The 16,251-nt window shown below is 39.6% G+C and overlaps 1 protein-coding gene across 3 annotated transcripts in view; it reads left to right on the forward strand.

Moving 5' to 3' along the window:
- Nucleotides 1–13,764, forward strand: part of LOC112124065 (RNA polymerase I and III subunit D) — a 25,441-nt gene extending 11,677 nt beyond the window's left edge. Inside the window, exons 2-4 of one of the 3 annotated variants that reach the window (XM_026653466.1) lie at nt 5,041–5,115; nt 12,543–12,830; nt 13,260–13,764. In XM_026653466.1, coding sequence (XP_026509251.1) covers nt 5,041–5,115; nt 12,543–12,813 — 346 coding nt within the window. In that variant the 3' untranslated portion in view covers nt 12,814–12,830; nt 13,260–13,764. Of the gene's footprint in view, nt 1–5,040; nt 5,116–12,542 lie in introns of all 3 variants that reach the window. The other 2 variants (XM_024222626.3, XM_026653467.2) reach the window with 2 other exon arrangements.
- The last annotated feature ends 2,487 nt before the right edge of the window (nt 13,765–16,251 follow it).

The following is a 16,251-nucleotide window of genomic DNA, read 5'->3' on the forward strand; positions in this document are numbered from 1 at the left end:
CCGGATTTTCCCGGACATGTTCGGCTTTTTGGGATTTCCCCCCGGACTGGGATTTGAGTCCCAAAAAGCCGGACATGTCCGGGAAAATCTGGACGTATGGTAACCCTAAGATTGCCAAGAGTAGCAAGATGGATCACAAGATAGCCCTCTGTTAATGTTACAGAAATAGTATGGAAAAGGGTTACATTAGCACAACACAAAAGATAATTGGGAAACACAGTGGGATTGATTTACAAAAGTGCATGCACAATTGCATGTCCTGACTTGCACATAGAGTTGTTGTAACTGTTTGCAAATTGAGTATTTGCTTATGCATATGAGCATTAGAAACAAATGGCAATTTCCATATGCAAATACCCAATTTTCATGAACAATCATGGTAATTGCATGTGTAAACTAGACACACAACTGTGCACTTACTTAAAAAACTAGCCCCAAACTATTGAGGAACAAAGTATTGGTAAAGTCAAACTGATGATCGTACCCCGGAAGCTGGGGTGTTGTATAGAACTTTATAACAATGCTCTACTTATGAAGTCAACAGGTGGGAGGTCTGACACAAGAATATCCCTCTTCTGGGGCACCACTCAGTTATCCTATACTTAAATCCTCAAACCACACTGCTTCTGCAAAGCCTTTCAATAATAAATCTCCAACGAAAATAGTGATGTGTGTATATATATTTAAATACCTGCAGTTTTTAAAAAATAGACATTTTGCTCCACCAGCATATTTGTGTCTCTGACATAGATCATAAACCTTTTGTGGCGGGATTTTTTTCCCCTCAGTGTATCATGTAGCCAAAGAGCACGAAATACTTAATAAATAAATAAATACTAGTGACTGATTCTGAAGACCTGGCTAGGGAATTTCATGTCAGAGTTGCTTGGTGGAAATGATTATAATGTGGTAAAATGTTTCTGTGATAGCTGGATGGAAGTGAGCAGAAACATCTTTAATCTTGGGAAACCACATTTTTGGTGCATTCTAAGGCCACAATGTAGCCACACTCTGGCATATATTCTAACTTGGAAAAAGACTATGACAGGGACCAGCAGTAGTGCCACATGAATGATAAGGAGCTGCAGCAGGCATACCAGAAGGCTGGGGGGCCAACAAATGATCCGGTGCCAAGCTGCAGACCTGCTATTTTTACAAAGAGCTGCATGCTGTGCTCAGTGGAGACCCCAGCACCACCCCCAGCTGCCCCGTGGATACCTCCTTGGAGCCCAAATCACAAGCCCCTGCTGTGTACAGTGAGAAAGGGAGGAGGAGATGGTGGATGAGAAAGAGGTGTATGGGGGACAGGCGACCTGTGGATCCAGCTGTGCAGTGAGCCAGGATCTGTTTTTGACTCCTCCACAGTCCTGCCAGTAAAGCGTGGTGGGGGTAAGGGATCTCATGTAAGTGTGTAGATAAATTTTCAATAACAGGGTTGGCACCCCCAAAGTAGCAGAACACATCTTTTGACTTTTGTCATTACTTTACTTGTGCTAGAAGAGGTAGTAGTACAACCAAGAGAGGTAGAGTTGGTATCTGCCTTTTGTTCCTCTCCATAGCTAGGTGGGGGGCGGGAGGGATGTGGTGCAGTTTATTTACGTATGCAGGGATGTCCCTTGAGTCTTCCTGAGAGATCTTGATGAAACTTTCATGGAGGTACTCTGCAATCCTCTCCTGAACATTTCTAGGGAGGCCTGCCTTTCTTTCTCTGTAGTTGGACACTTTCCCACCCTCCTTTAATTCTTTATTAATTCAGTCCTGTACCAGCCGCTCCATTATCTTGCCTAGAATCAATGTCAGGCTGATATGCCTATAATTACCCCAGTCATCCCACTTACCCTTTTTAAAAATTGGCACAACACTAGTTTTCTTCCAGTCTTCTGGAACTTCCCCAGTGCTCCAATACTTAATGAAAATCAACATTAATGGTCCAGCAAGCTCCTCTGCCAGTTCTTGTAAAACTATTGGATACAAATTATGTGGATCTGCTAATTTAAATGTCTAACTTTAGAAGCTTCTATTTAGCATCATCTGGAGAGACTAGTGGAATTGGAAGTGTGTTAGCACCATATGATGAGACTATTTCATCTGTTTTTTCCCCCCCAAATACAGAACAGAAATATTTATTGAATGCACTTCTGTCTTTTCTGCATTATTATTGATAATTCTATCATTTCCATCTAGTACTGGACCAATACCATTTTCAGGATTCTTTTTGTTTCTAATATATTTTTAAAACTTACTGTCCTTAGCACTGCTGGCCATAGATTTCTCCTTGTGTCCATTTGCTTCTCTTATCTATTTTCTACAGTTCCTAACTTCTGATGTATATTCATTACTATCAACTTCCCCTTTCATCCATTTGTTATATATATTTTATTTTTTAGAGTTGCCTTCACATCCCCTCTAAACCAGGTTGTTTTTTTAACCAGTACGGCCTTCTTTCTCGATTGTGGCATTGTGACTTTTGGGGCATCTAGTAAGGTGTTCTTAAACAATTCCCCATTACCAGTCACATTTTTTATTATGGTCTTCCTTCCAGATGATTTGATTTATAATTGTTTCAGCTTTGTGAAACTAGCCCTATTCAAATACCAGATATATGTATTCCTGCTCTGGACTTTATTTTATTTGCACATTATAAATGTGATCAAGTCATGATCACTTGTACCTAAGCTCCCATTAATTTTTAGTTTAGTGATCAGTCCCTCTTTATCTGTCAAGTTGAGGTCTAATATAGAATTCCCCTGTGTTGGATGCAACATCCGAGTTAGAAAATTATCATATGTAGTATTTAGAAATTCCCAGGATGTTCTAGTACCAGCAGCATAAGATCGCCACGTGTCATTCAAATTGAAGTCCCCCATGATCTCACAGGTTTTTTTCCCTACACATTATAGATAGGTGAATAAGGAGGCAGTCAGCCTGTTCCCTAGTGTGATTTCGTACTCTGTAGCAGACACTAATACCCCATCTTTTGCTTTATTGGTTAGGACCCTGATCCATAATCATTCAAGATAATTTTTTTCCAAGTTATTAGTGACTTAGAAAGAAGTAATGCATATTTGACACAGAGTACTGCTCCCCCTCATCTTTTGCCCACTCGATCCTTCCTAAATAGGTTATAACCATTGATTTTTTTTTCACATTCCAATATTGTAAGTCATCCCACCACATTTCAGTAATACCACCTAGATTGAATTTATTCTCATAAATGAGCAATTCCAATTCCTTGTTTGTTACCCAGGCTCCTAACATTGTTGTAGAGGCAATTAAAGAATTTCTTCTTTTTACGTTCTTTGGTTCCTTGATTAATTTTGTTCTGAATATCTCGATTTTGTGCTGATTGCTCATATCTTCCCTCTTTTTACTCTCCCCTTTTGATATTAGTTTAACACCTTCCTGACTACTCTACCCATCCTGTCCCTGAAGAAATTGGTTCCCCTTCTACTGACGTTGAGGCCATCAAACTATACAGTCCCTTCTCCTCACAGAAGGTGGACCAATGTTCCACAAAACCCAAAGACACCGTGTAACTAGTGGTTCGTTTCTGTCTTCCTTTTTTCATGGGACAGGAAGGATCTCAGAGAAGATCTCTTGGACAGTCTTCCTCCTCAGCATACTTCGGAATTCCATCTAGTCTTCTATTACCAGTGAGATTAATTAATGCCAATATGAATCATCACTTATGGATCCTTGCCTACCTATTATTCTTGACATCTTGTGTCTTGGCTCCAGGAAGGCAGCACACTGTCCTGTTGTCTTCCTGACCCTTTCAGAATGTTCTTTTGAGTCTTCTGAGTATTGACTCTCCATTAAGGATATTTTGTCTTCCTTGGATCGTTAGAAAGCTCTTTGCGGGCAAGCTTGATTTTCTTACAGGTTGGGCCAAGCTGGCATCTACTTGTCTCCCCTGTACATCTCTCTGTTCTATTGGGCCTGCTGGATCATGAGAGGTATCTTGCATAGTTTCCATGTTGAGGACCTGGTATTGATTTGAAACTTCTAGCTGTGTGGAATTCCTCCTGGTTCCTTCTCTCTGGTGGCCATAGCCTGCCTATTCTTCTCTGTCTACAGCCATGTAGAATGCCACCATGACCTCTTGCCTGTGGTGGTTACGAACTGCCAGGCCTTCATTCTGACACACACACACACACACACACACACACACACTCTCTCTCTCTCTCTCTCTCTCTCCCTCCCTCCCCCCAGTTCCTTTGTGGCCAGCTCTGTTCTTCCCAGAACCTGGGGTAATGGTGTTTCCCAACCCTTGCTGTATATGATCTCCTCAGCTTCTCTGATTCTCAGTAACATCTCAACTTGCACCTCCAATCCAAGAGTCGTTTCCTCCAGCACAGCCAACAACTTGCACTTCATGTGCAGGACAGGAAAGCAAACCAAGTGTTTTCTTCATCGATGTAGGTAATCCACCTTTTTGAAAGGTGGTAACTAGGTTGAAGGAAGAATTCTTCCATCGACCTAGCTGTGCCTACAGTAGGGGGTTTGGTTTGTGAAATTTCACAGCCCTGAGTGATGTAGCAAGATTGACCTAAGTTTTAGGTATAGACCAGTCCTTAGAATAGATGAGACCACTGAGAGAAGTCGCTAAACGGGGTACTTCATAGGTTGGTGATAAGCACTATTGTTTTCCAGTGTTATGTCCTAGAGCAGACTGTATTTGTAGAGTAGTAAAACTTGTTGTTTACTCTAAAATTTGAAATAAATAATGTAAGTGATGTGTCTTCAGTTTCTTTAATGACTGGTGGCTTTTAATGTGAGTAGATGTAAAGTGATGCATTTTGTTGCTACTGTTGCCTTTCTGTTTTTTATCTTGTTGGGTAAAGATTTGGACTATGACAATGAAAGGAAAATGATGACTAGTTGCGACCTCTTCCATTTGAATCGCTACCTTACACAGATTGGTGGCATTGTCACTTCAACATATGAGCCAACTTTTCAGTACTTCCAAGAGTTCAGTTTCTTTCTTAAATGGTCTATAAATCTGTTTTTAATATTTTTTTTTTCCCTTTTCATATCTAGAAAGGCAGTAGAAGAGCTTCTTAAAGAGGCAAAGCGTGGGAAAACCAGAGCTGAAACAATGGGAGCTATGGGTTGGTAAGTTCCGATACAAATTGAATGAAAAAATTTACCGTACCTTTAAATATAGATGGAATGAAAAATAAATGACACTAAGCAGTATCAAAAAATTAAACCATATAAACTTTACACTTAACATATGGCAGAGCTTTCATCTCCAACTTTTAGTTTTTAATAGCATAACATTAAAACATTTATTTTATTGACTTTACAAATAGATTTCTCCAAACATGATAACAGGAGATGCAAAAACTTAACTCCGCTGACTAGGGTAGAAATTGAAGAAATTTCTGCCTGAGTGAAGATTGCCATACCAAGTATTTACAGCATATACCAGTTGGAGTACAAGTGGCACTTTTTGTAGTGGCAAGTTCTTATCACAATGGTCACCGTATCAAATTTCAATCAAGATATTTATGAGCCTGGGACATATTTGATAGTTAGTTTCAACATAGATGTAGTTGCATGTTGGCCAGTAAATGTTCATATTTGTACTCGGTTTGGATTGTTTTTTGTTTTTTGTTTTTTTTAAGATTAAAAATACAAATGTCATAGCAAACTTTACGGCAAATATTTTTAATATAAATTGTCCTTTTTCAGTAAATTTCTGTTTAAACTACAACAGTCTATAAACTCAAAGTAAAATACACTTTTGGAAGGTGGTTTTTTTTTGCTCAAGATTTTTAATGTAATCTTAAATAACATCCAGGGGATTTTAATTGTCCTCCAATTAATTTTAATGGAAAGAAAGCTAAAATTGTTGATACTTTTAGTATGCATTATGACAACTATTAATAGCATTATTTTGGAATAAAAAGCAGTATTTTAATTTTCATAGTTATTCCTTCAAAGTGTACCTGCACATAGTATTGTAATACAATAAATTCAGTGATTTGATCAGAGGCATGGTTCATCTGTCTCAAATTGGTTTTGATGTCTTTGATATCAGGAACTCTTAAACAAATTTAAGACTGTTCCCACATGCAGATTGCACCAGTTTAGTGAGACCAGTTTCTAACCGGTTTAAATCCGTTTTTAGACAAGACAGCCCTGACTCTCGCAAATGGAAGCTATACACCTTAAGTAATGGTATGACCACACCGCCAGTAGGCTTCTCATGTGATTTGTTTTTAAAGTAGCTGCAAATGGGTTAAAGTACAGTGGTAACTTGCTTAAAGGGATCAGTCTTTTCACATAGGTTTGTCTAGACCAGGGGTAGGCAACCTGTGGCACGCATGCCAAAGGTGGCATGTGAGCTGATTTTCAGTGGCACTCACACTGCCCGGGTCCTGGCCACCGGTCCAGGGGACTCTGTATTTTAATTTAATTTTAAATGAAGCTTCTTAAACATTTTAAAAACCTTATTTACTTTACATACAACAATAGTTTAGTTATATATTATAGACTTCTAGAAAGAGACCTTCTAAAAATGTTAAAATGTATTACTGGCACGCGAAACCTTAAATTAGAATGAATAAATGAAGACTCGGCACACCACTTCTGAAAGGTTGCCAACCCCTGGTCTAGACTTAAAAGTTACATCTGCATAGCAATGTCAGTTGGGTGTGAAAAACCTCAACCCTGAGAGATGTAGCTATGCCGACCTAACCCCTGGTGTAGACACTGCTAGGCCAACAGAAGAATTCTTGACTCATCTGTTGACCTAGCTACTGCCTCTTGAGGCAGTGAATTTCGTTCACTGGTGGGAGAACCCCTCCTATCAGCATAGGTAGTGTCTACACTGAAGCGATACAACGACGCAGCTGCAGCTTTGCTGCTATAGCATTTTAAGTGTAGACGTACCCCTAGTCTTAGACCTGGTGTACTCACAGGGATTTATATCAATTTAACTATTTCGGTTAGAAGTGTGATTTTTATACCAAAATAGTAATGCACTACAACCCTCTAGTGGGGATGCAGTTATTTTGGTATAAAGATGATTCTAACTGTATCCACAGTATGGGGTTGTACCAATTTAACTACATCTGTTTCTAAACCATTGTAGGCCTGGTTTAAACTTAAAACTTACATCAACATAGCTACGGCGCTCAGGGGTATGAAAAATCCACACCCTTGAGCACTGTAGATGCACTGTAGACTCGGCTAGATCAATGGAAGAATGCTTCTCTTCACCTAGCTACCTTCACTCGGGGAGGTGGAGTTCCTACAGTGACAGAAAAACCTTCCGTCACTATAGTCTGTCCCTACACTAGAGCTACAGTGTCATAGCTCTGTTGCTAGAACGCCTGTAGTGTAGACAGATCATAGTCAAAGAGGTATGAAAACTCTGTGTAGACAAACCCTTAGTTTTGAGCAAATCTGTACAGCTGGATGTGTTACAAGAGAACAGTTGGGGAAGGGGCAGAAAGAAGAAAAAGATCATTTCATGTCTGTACTTCTAACTATACTCTTAGCGCAACCTTAAATAATTCCTGTTCTGTGTCTATACGCTATTTTCTATTTAATACTAAATAGAAATCCTTAGTCAGAAACATTGTAGGATACCAAACTTGGGGCTAAAACAGGAATGCTTTGAGATCATTCCTGTTGTTGTTGTTTGTTTTGATTGCTGCTTGTCCCTATCCTATTTCTCCTCTCTAAGTTCAAGCCTACAGTTGCAGTGAATGAGTGTTCCTATGCTCCACATAGAAATGCAATACACAGGGTGCCTGTTGCTAAGTCAAAGTGATTAGACTGTCCTGGCCCAGTGTCTTAATCAGTTTTACAAACAGGAAGTACCACCATGCTCTGGAATGCAATGCTACTATTCATCTGCAGTTGTTTGGCAGATATTAGTTTGAAAAGGAAGGTGGCTCGTTGCTTATTAGGATGTGTAACAGTTGGACTACAAATATTAAAATGCCATTACGCTTTTGACTTAAACCCACAAGACCAGAGGCATGATTTTTGTTCCTATTATGAAGCTATCATCTTGTGTTTAAGGTAACTTATTTTTAGATTTATAAAATATGCATTCATTTTAGACTCTGGGAACATACACAATATGTTTTTAAAAACACAATACTTTTAAAAACATACAATCACATTGATATTGTGGAGTAAAAGTGGTGTAATGGACTGTAAATCAGGCACACTTTATTATATGTTCACATACGTTACCCCACGTACCAGAGAACCCGTGCTTTATGCATACTTCACTTTGAAACTTTAATGTTTTTTAATATTTTTAAGCTCCTAGGGTTTTTTTAAATGAAAAACAATAAGCACAAATTCCATTCTGTGGAACTGTTTGCTAGTCAGCAGTAAAATGCTCTGTCTTGTAGAAAATGCATATTTGCCATCCTGCATCATTTGAAGTCAAAGACACGATTTCCATCGACTTCTGTGGATCAGACCTTCAATAAGGCAAGGGCTAAAAGTGTCCATTTTACTAAGGGCTTGTCTACATTGGCAGTTAACAGCGCTGCAACTTTCTCGCTCAGGGGTGTGAAAAAACACCCCATAGCACAGCAAGTTGCGGTGCTATAAAGCGCCAGTGTAAACAGTGCCCCAGCGCTGGGAGCTACGCCCCTTGTTGAGGTGGGGTTTTTTTAGAGCGCTGGGAGAGCTCTCTCCCAGCACTGTGCTGCAACCACACAAGGCACATTAAAGTGCTGTCGCGGCAGTGCTTTAGCGCTGCCAGTGTAGACTAGCCCTTAGTGAGGCGATGGCTTTTGCCTCACGAGGCTTGTCTACCCTAAAGAAACATTCTAAAATTTTCCCACCATTGCTCACACTTGGTGAAGTCCACCAGTGAGTAATACAGGTCACTCCCAAACTTTATTTTTCACAATACAACTGTGTACATGATACACATCTTTATAAAAATACTTTTGAAGTGATCCTGGAATTATTTATTATTTCCTTTCATCCAGAAAGCCATAATCCTTAGTTAGGAGTCCAGTTTAGTTACACACCCAGTATAGAAGGGGAGGAAAAATAACACTGACATTTACAATGCCTTCTTAAAATTAAGCTAAAATAGCTATTTGTAGACATAAAAATGTCTTGACTATAGTATCCAGTGGTCTTGAAACTTTCTGGTGCTAGAAGAATCATTTCTTTCCATTTCCTTTCTAGAGATGGAATAATACTTCCATCTCTAGTTTTGCAGCATTGTCATAAGGTATCCAGACCAGGAAAGGTACTGGTCCAGGACTGAATATTACTGTCCGCCTCCAATGTAATTTTGGGGAGATGGAGAGTTGCATTTTTGAGGGAGATAAGGAGACATGAAAAATTTGAGACTGTTTGAAGCAGAGGTTTAGAATATCGCAATACATGAGGGAGATTGCAGGTGATGTGGTCAAAGTTAGAATGTAATATGGATATCGCCACCACGTGAGAGTATAATAAATGTACCAACATCTGCTGATGAAATGGAAAAAATCCCTTTATTTGTGTAACTAGGGAATAAACTACCTTAAATTTGCACATCTGACCATTTCCCATGCATACTGCCCACTAGTCCATCTTTTCTGTCCTACTTGAGCAGTCCAAACTGTTCATATTCAAACTACCACCATTTTAAAAAGTAAAAAGTATGTACATCAAATGCTTTTATTCTCCCTCTCTTCAGTATCTTAGCATGGCAGGAGCCTGGACTGGATTAAGAAAGAGCAGGGAATACTGTCTTGAAGATGATGATTTGCTCCATTTACTCCTAGATCACTAAAACCTAAAGATTGTTATCTCACTGTAATGAGTTATTTTTTCCCCTCTGCTGCTAAGCTCTGAGGGCTCACTTCATGCCAGCACAGACCCCAGCCCATGACTCCTGTTTCACCATCAGTTTTCCTCCACAGAGGACTGTTCCCTTCATTCTCAATGTTGTGCAGGCAGCCACTGTACCATCAAAAACAAACAGTTAAACAAGATGCTATTTATTTAAGGAGATTGTTTTATAAAGGCAGGGACTGTCTTGCCTCGTATTGTGCCATGCACATCAGTGCTAAAACTGTACATTTGCTTAAAAATAATAATAAAAAGCTAACGCAAACAGACACATGCAAAGCATTTAAAGTTTTCATCTGGGCACAGGCTGCAAAAAGCTGCCCTAATAGTTTAAGAAGCGTAAGGCACAAAGGTTTAAAGCTGGTGGTAAGTTTTCCAACATGTTGGAAAAAATTCTGAGCTTGATCATTCAGGCCTAGCCTTGTCAGCTATCGTAACTTGTCCTTCCAGTCTGTGCGAATGCTTCCATAAAGTCTTGTCTTTCCAGAAGCTGTCTGGCTGTTTTATACCAAAGACAGGCTCTTTGTAAAGGAAAACAGACAACCACCCCACTCCCACTCTTGAAAACGTATATTATCTGCCCAAACTTGTTCTTTGTTTACTTCTCTTTCTGTCCTTTGGCTTATTCCCCATTCTCTCAGGAAGGTTGGTTAACTCAATCCAAATCTCTTTGAACATGTCTGATCTTGGTCCTCATTCCCACCTGCATTGAGAAGCCATTCAGTCAGGACAGAAGTATGGTTCACACAATAAAGCAAATGCTTACTGTTCTGTGTTATTCAGTACTTCTGAATTTATCTTGTGTCCCAGCATATCTGTCAAAACATTCCCTGAGTGTTAGGAGTTTGAAATGGAAGCCCTATCATATTGGAAAACTAGTAAACCTACCTTTCCAGTCACTTAAACAATGAATCCCAGGTTTTTTAAGGTATTTAGGCATTGCAGTGCTTGGCCTTGCAATGCCTAAATGATTTAGGAGCCTAAATCTCATTTCCAAAAGTGATTTAGGCATTTAAGAACCTAAATCCCATAGGAATTCAGGTTCCTAGGTGCCTAAATCCCTTTCAAAAATTAGATTCAGGTTACTAAATCAGTTAGGCGTTGCAACATCAAGCACCACAATTCCTAAATGCCTTTCAAAATCGGATCCTTAATGTCTAAATCTTTCTACCCTGATTTATAGAACAGCTATTTTAAATAACTTCTTAGAAGTTATTTGTACTCCATTTTCTCATTCATCTGGACTTGTGCGGCTGAAAGATCCCAGATTTACATGCAGCTAAAATGATCTATTCTGTAAATCACAGAAAATAGATGTTGTGGCATAACTCTTTTATTGGAACTCTTCTGGAATGACCTGCATAATTCCCTTGAGGCTTTACTTCAAGAGTAATTATCCATAACTCTTGCCAATCAAACATTTATATCACCACATATCATCATGTATTCTATATAAATCATTTCTTTAAATACAGAAATGAAACCACCATTGGAGTGAAGCTTGATAACTGTTTAGCAGTGCTATGCAAATTCCTGTGGGACAAGAATGAATACTGTATCCAGTTGAAATTAAGGGAGGATGCTAGATGTACAGACTGGAGCTGCACAGTAATAATCTCCCCTGTACAGTGGGGTTTAGTAGCCCTAATTTCCCAGAAATAGGCATAGGCTCTGAATGACCGCAAATGATCAGCATGTATTTCTTATATTTCATACAAAACATTCTGCCTCCAACAGCACTGTGGTCCCTAACATGATTCTGGGTCATTCATTGACAATTAGAGGACAGAGTGCCATCTACTGAATCAACTTGTAGAGAAATTTTTTGAAGGTTTTCAACCTGCACATGAACTCTAAACAAAGAAAGAGAAAAATGTCAGTGCAACTCACAAGGGTAAAACAAATCTCAGAAATTTTTACAGCAGAAAAAAAAATCTAAATCAGATACTGAACAATCTCAGTTTTATTCAATGCATGTGTTAGTAGATGATACATATAGGGAATAAAAGATTGTAAAGAGTTAATCCTAGCGAGAGGAATGAAATAAGTGCAAAATATTTAGTTAATAAAACTAGCTGATAAAAAGAAAAATTGGTAAGATTATAAACATAAAAGGGAAAAAAAGGGATTGATATCTTGGGTTTTTTGAAAAATAAACATTTCTTTTGAAAGACATTTCCCAAATCTAAGTTAAACACTTCAATAGCCTATCTATTTTATTGCTATAACTGCTTGATGGTTCCTAATGCAAAAATGCCTTTTACTTTCTAAATTTCTCAATTCATTAAATAAACTACACTGAATGTGTAAAACATGATCTTGCAGCCCTTTCCCCTCAGACTTGGGATATATTATTATTAAAAAATCAGATAATTTAAGCATTGACAAATAATTTCTAATATGAACTATGCAAGTCCACATATATAGAATGTAACATAAGCTTCAGTCTCCACATCTTTTTTCTCTAATCTGTATTTCCTCCTTATTAAAGTAACACAACCATTCTGTTTCCAGCCTTAAGACTATGAGAAAAGGGGAATGGGAACATCCTGCATGTCTTTTCCTGTACTCAGAGTTTACACTAGGTGGCATGCAAGGAAAGCCAAAACCACAAACTTGAATCTTTCTAAAAATTGTGGGGAATTCTCATGTGGAACTTTTATATTTGTGTTAAGATGTTGTTTTATGATTACTTTGAAATGTCTTTACAGGATGAAGTGCCCTCTTGCAGGTACAAATAAAAGATTTCTTATTAATACTATTAAGAACACGTTACCCTCCCAAAAAGAGCAAGACGAAGAACACGAACAGGAGGAGGACAGTAAACCGCCTGAGCCAAGTGAGAGCAGGAAAGAAGAAAAACCAAAGAAACATAGAACTTATCCTTACACACCCAGCTTTCAGGCCAGAAGAAGAGTCAGCTATTCTCCTCCTAGGTACCGGAACAGGAGCCGGCACACAAAGGATAAGTACGAAAAGTGACCAAGCAAACAGAGAAGGTGATGAATACGTGCTGTTATAAGCCAAGAATGTAATTAAACCTTGAACTGTGGGGATGTTTATTAGTCTTTAAAAAGAAGATCTTGTTCAATACAGATCTCTTAGCTTTTGTGAGAAATAATCTTGGAGTGGTTTTATAGGACTTTATTTGGGGCTCCTTAAGAGAAAATAAAGTACAACATTAATTTGTTGATTAGTTTAGAACTATGTACTTCTCCCTTTTTCTCCCCATCCCTAATTAAACTTAGGGACTTGCTCTCAGTGGGTGTTGCAAGTTAATATATTTCATTGTTCAGTATGACTCTTTTAGTCAGTTTACTTTTTCGGAATTTAATGTAAGCAAATGTGTATTTACATGCAAAATTAATGGTAACTTTAATGCTAAACTCAGTTTAAAAACTTCATTTGTGTTGATGTTAATTTTTCAGGATAGATCAGATCTGAAGAAAGGAAGACTTGAGCACTCCTAGCCCACATGTACACTTTCTGTAGCTTGTAAGAGGTCAATATCTATCTACTGAGAGAACTGCTGACTTCTATAGATATTTTCTTTAGTGTTAAGAACAAATTTAAAATGGGCAATGTTAGCTTTAATACCTAGGAGGAATTATCTGTAATATGGAATATGTAATATGGTTCACCTGTTCGCATGTGTTCTACAAACTGATCAGAAGGGATGACAAACATTAGTAGTAATAAACTCTAGATGCAATACTTCTGTCTGTATTTAGACTTCCTTCTTCAGAGGAAGTAGTGTGAAAAACATAGAGACAGTGCTTTGAAAACAACCTCCGCAGCTAACATTACCATGTCTCTATCCAGGCCTGTGAATTTTACAATTAGATATAATACTAGAGTCACAGAGCAAGGATTAAAAAAATGTTTTCTAACCACTGATGTAACAACTTTCAATGCCTGTATGACAATTTTGTAGTGGTAAAATTCTAAAATTCATAAATGTAATTACACATCAATATACTCTGTATGTCTTTATTCTCTGTATTCTGGTTACTTGTTTTGTGAAGCATTTGGGATTTAAATATCCTCAGACATAACTGTTTGAATGAGCATATGGCTTAGTTTTTGTTTCAAGTGAGTTGAGAATAAATCTGAAACCTGTTAACTGAGGATGCATCATGTATCATCTGTAAACTTGGGGGAAGTGAACATTTAAAATTGCTTGATTCTAACTTTAGAATAAACCTAAACATGATAGCTTAAAAATACTCTTGCATAAGAGGACTCAATCTTTTTGAAAGGCTTCCTTAAAGGGACATTGCCAGATTTCATGGGCCACAATATATAATTAACTTTAAACAATATTCATTTTTCATTAAATTTAAAATAACAAAAAAAATTATACTGAAAATACAAGTCATGAATATTACCACCATTTGAATTGTACTAAGTATATCTGCCAGTGCTTTAAATAAGGGTTCATTTCAGAAATGTATTCAATTAGGACTATGTCATACCAAAGAGGGAATATAGAGGTAAAAAATAAGAGTTATGCCCACATTTCCCCCCCCCCCACTTCAGAATTGCGAAATTCAGTGTTTTCCCCTCCCTGGAGAGGGGAAATGGCTCTGAGCTGCTGCCAGAGACCAGGCCATGTGGGCCCCTGCCCCTAGGGGTGAGCATGGACCCTGGCCCCTCCATTGGGAGGGGAAGTGGTCTTGAGCACACCCCTCACAGGTTTCTGAAAAACAAAATGGGGAGAAAAAAACCTTCCTATTTCTTCCCACAGTGAGGCTCACTGTTCTGCTGTGGGGGCAGGGAAGATGGGAAGAGAACTCTGAGCAATGGTAGCAAAGGATCTTGGCTTTGGTAGCTAGACTCAGGGAAAGGGAGTGAGAAGGGTGGTTTGTTTGAGGGGGAAATTGGGAGGGATTGTAAGTTAGTAGTTCTGGGCTTCTGACGATGGGTTATCAGTTTTGTGTCTCATCTTTTTTGTAAGCTCAGATTGTAAGCTCTGCAAGGAAAGAACTGTTCTCTAGTCTGTTTTTACGGTGCCTAAAACAGTGGGGCCCCACTCCTGGACACGACTCCTAGATCTGACCAAAATGTCCCCCTTTCCTAGGAGGCAGTGCTTCTGGTCTGATGAGGTACTCTTCCAGATAGGATTCCTTTTCCGTGTGTGTGCTGTGACTCTGGCAGACTAGGTGCCAGCTCATGCCAAGGCCTCTAGGCCTCACTGAACACTGCCAGGTGCATAGCTGGAAACCAGTCTGGCTCATCTCCGTATTAGCATTGTTAAAATAGATTTGAAGTTTATAAGTAGGGCCATACAAAATTTACGACCATGAAAAATGCATCATGGACTGTGAAATCTGGTCTTCCCCATGAAATCTGGCTAGTGGAGGCGGGTCGCAGTATTCTCACCCTTACTTCTGCGCTGCCTTCAGAGCTGGGTGGCCAGAGAGCGGTGGCTGCTGGTTGGGCGCCCAGCTCTGAAGACAGCACCACCAGCAGCAGCAGTGCGGAAGAGAAGTTGGCCTGGTATGGGGGGGGTCATGACTTTGGGGGGGGCAGAGCTGGCCTTATGGGTGGGTGACCGCCCAGGGCACCATGGTCAGGGAAGCACCATGGTCACCCCCACACACTCATTTGCACACAGCCCAAGGCCGCTTTAGCCCCTGAGCTCTGGGCCCAGAGCCAGGGAGGGGCAGGGCTGGGGGCTCCTACCATGTGCCAGGCTCCAGCTGCTAGTCCCGGCCCGGCTGGGGAATGATGGGACTTCCTCTTCCCCTGCATGGGCTGCTCCTGGGACTGGGTCAGACCCACCTCCAGGAACCTCCCCTGGCTGCAGGAAGCTCCACGGCTGCTGGCTGGGAGCCCAGCTCTGACGGCAGTGGTGCCATTGGCAGCAACGCAGAAGTAAGGGTGGCAATACTGCAATCCCCTACAATAGCCTTGTGCCTCCCCGCACCCGATTCCCTTTTGGTTTGGGACCCACATGATTACAACACTGTGAAATTTTAGATTTAAATATCTGAAACTGAAAGATTTTTAAAATCCTATGATCGTGAAATTTACTAAAATGGACGGTGAATTTGGTGGGGCCCTATTTATAAGAATGTGTTTAGACTTGATGAAATGCTTGTAGGATGCTCCATGTATTGATCTCATAACATCTATATCCCATGGTATAAAATTATGGTGAGTGTTTGCATTGTAAACGTCTGTAACTGTGTAACTCCCCAAATAGGAAAGAAGCATTTATTAATGTAAAGTACTGGTCTTGTACACAAGAAGGCCCATTGAAACCAAATGAGGCACTATGAAACATCAAAGGACAAAGACTTTGTTGATTGCCTCCCCACACCCATGAAGAGGAGACAGGCACAAACACTTGTCCCATAAGTTTGAACTCTGGGGGAATGGAATAAAAATCCCCGACCAGAAAGAAGTGTATCACTA

Source organism: Terrapene carolina, unplaced genomic scaffold (assembly GCF_002925995.2).
Source record: "Terrapene carolina triunguis isolate 2854851 unplaced genomic scaffold, T_m_triunguis-2.0 Scaffold139, whole genome shotgun sequence".
Lineage (NCBI taxonomy): Eukaryota > Metazoa > Chordata > Testudines > Emydidae > Terrapene > Terrapene triunguis.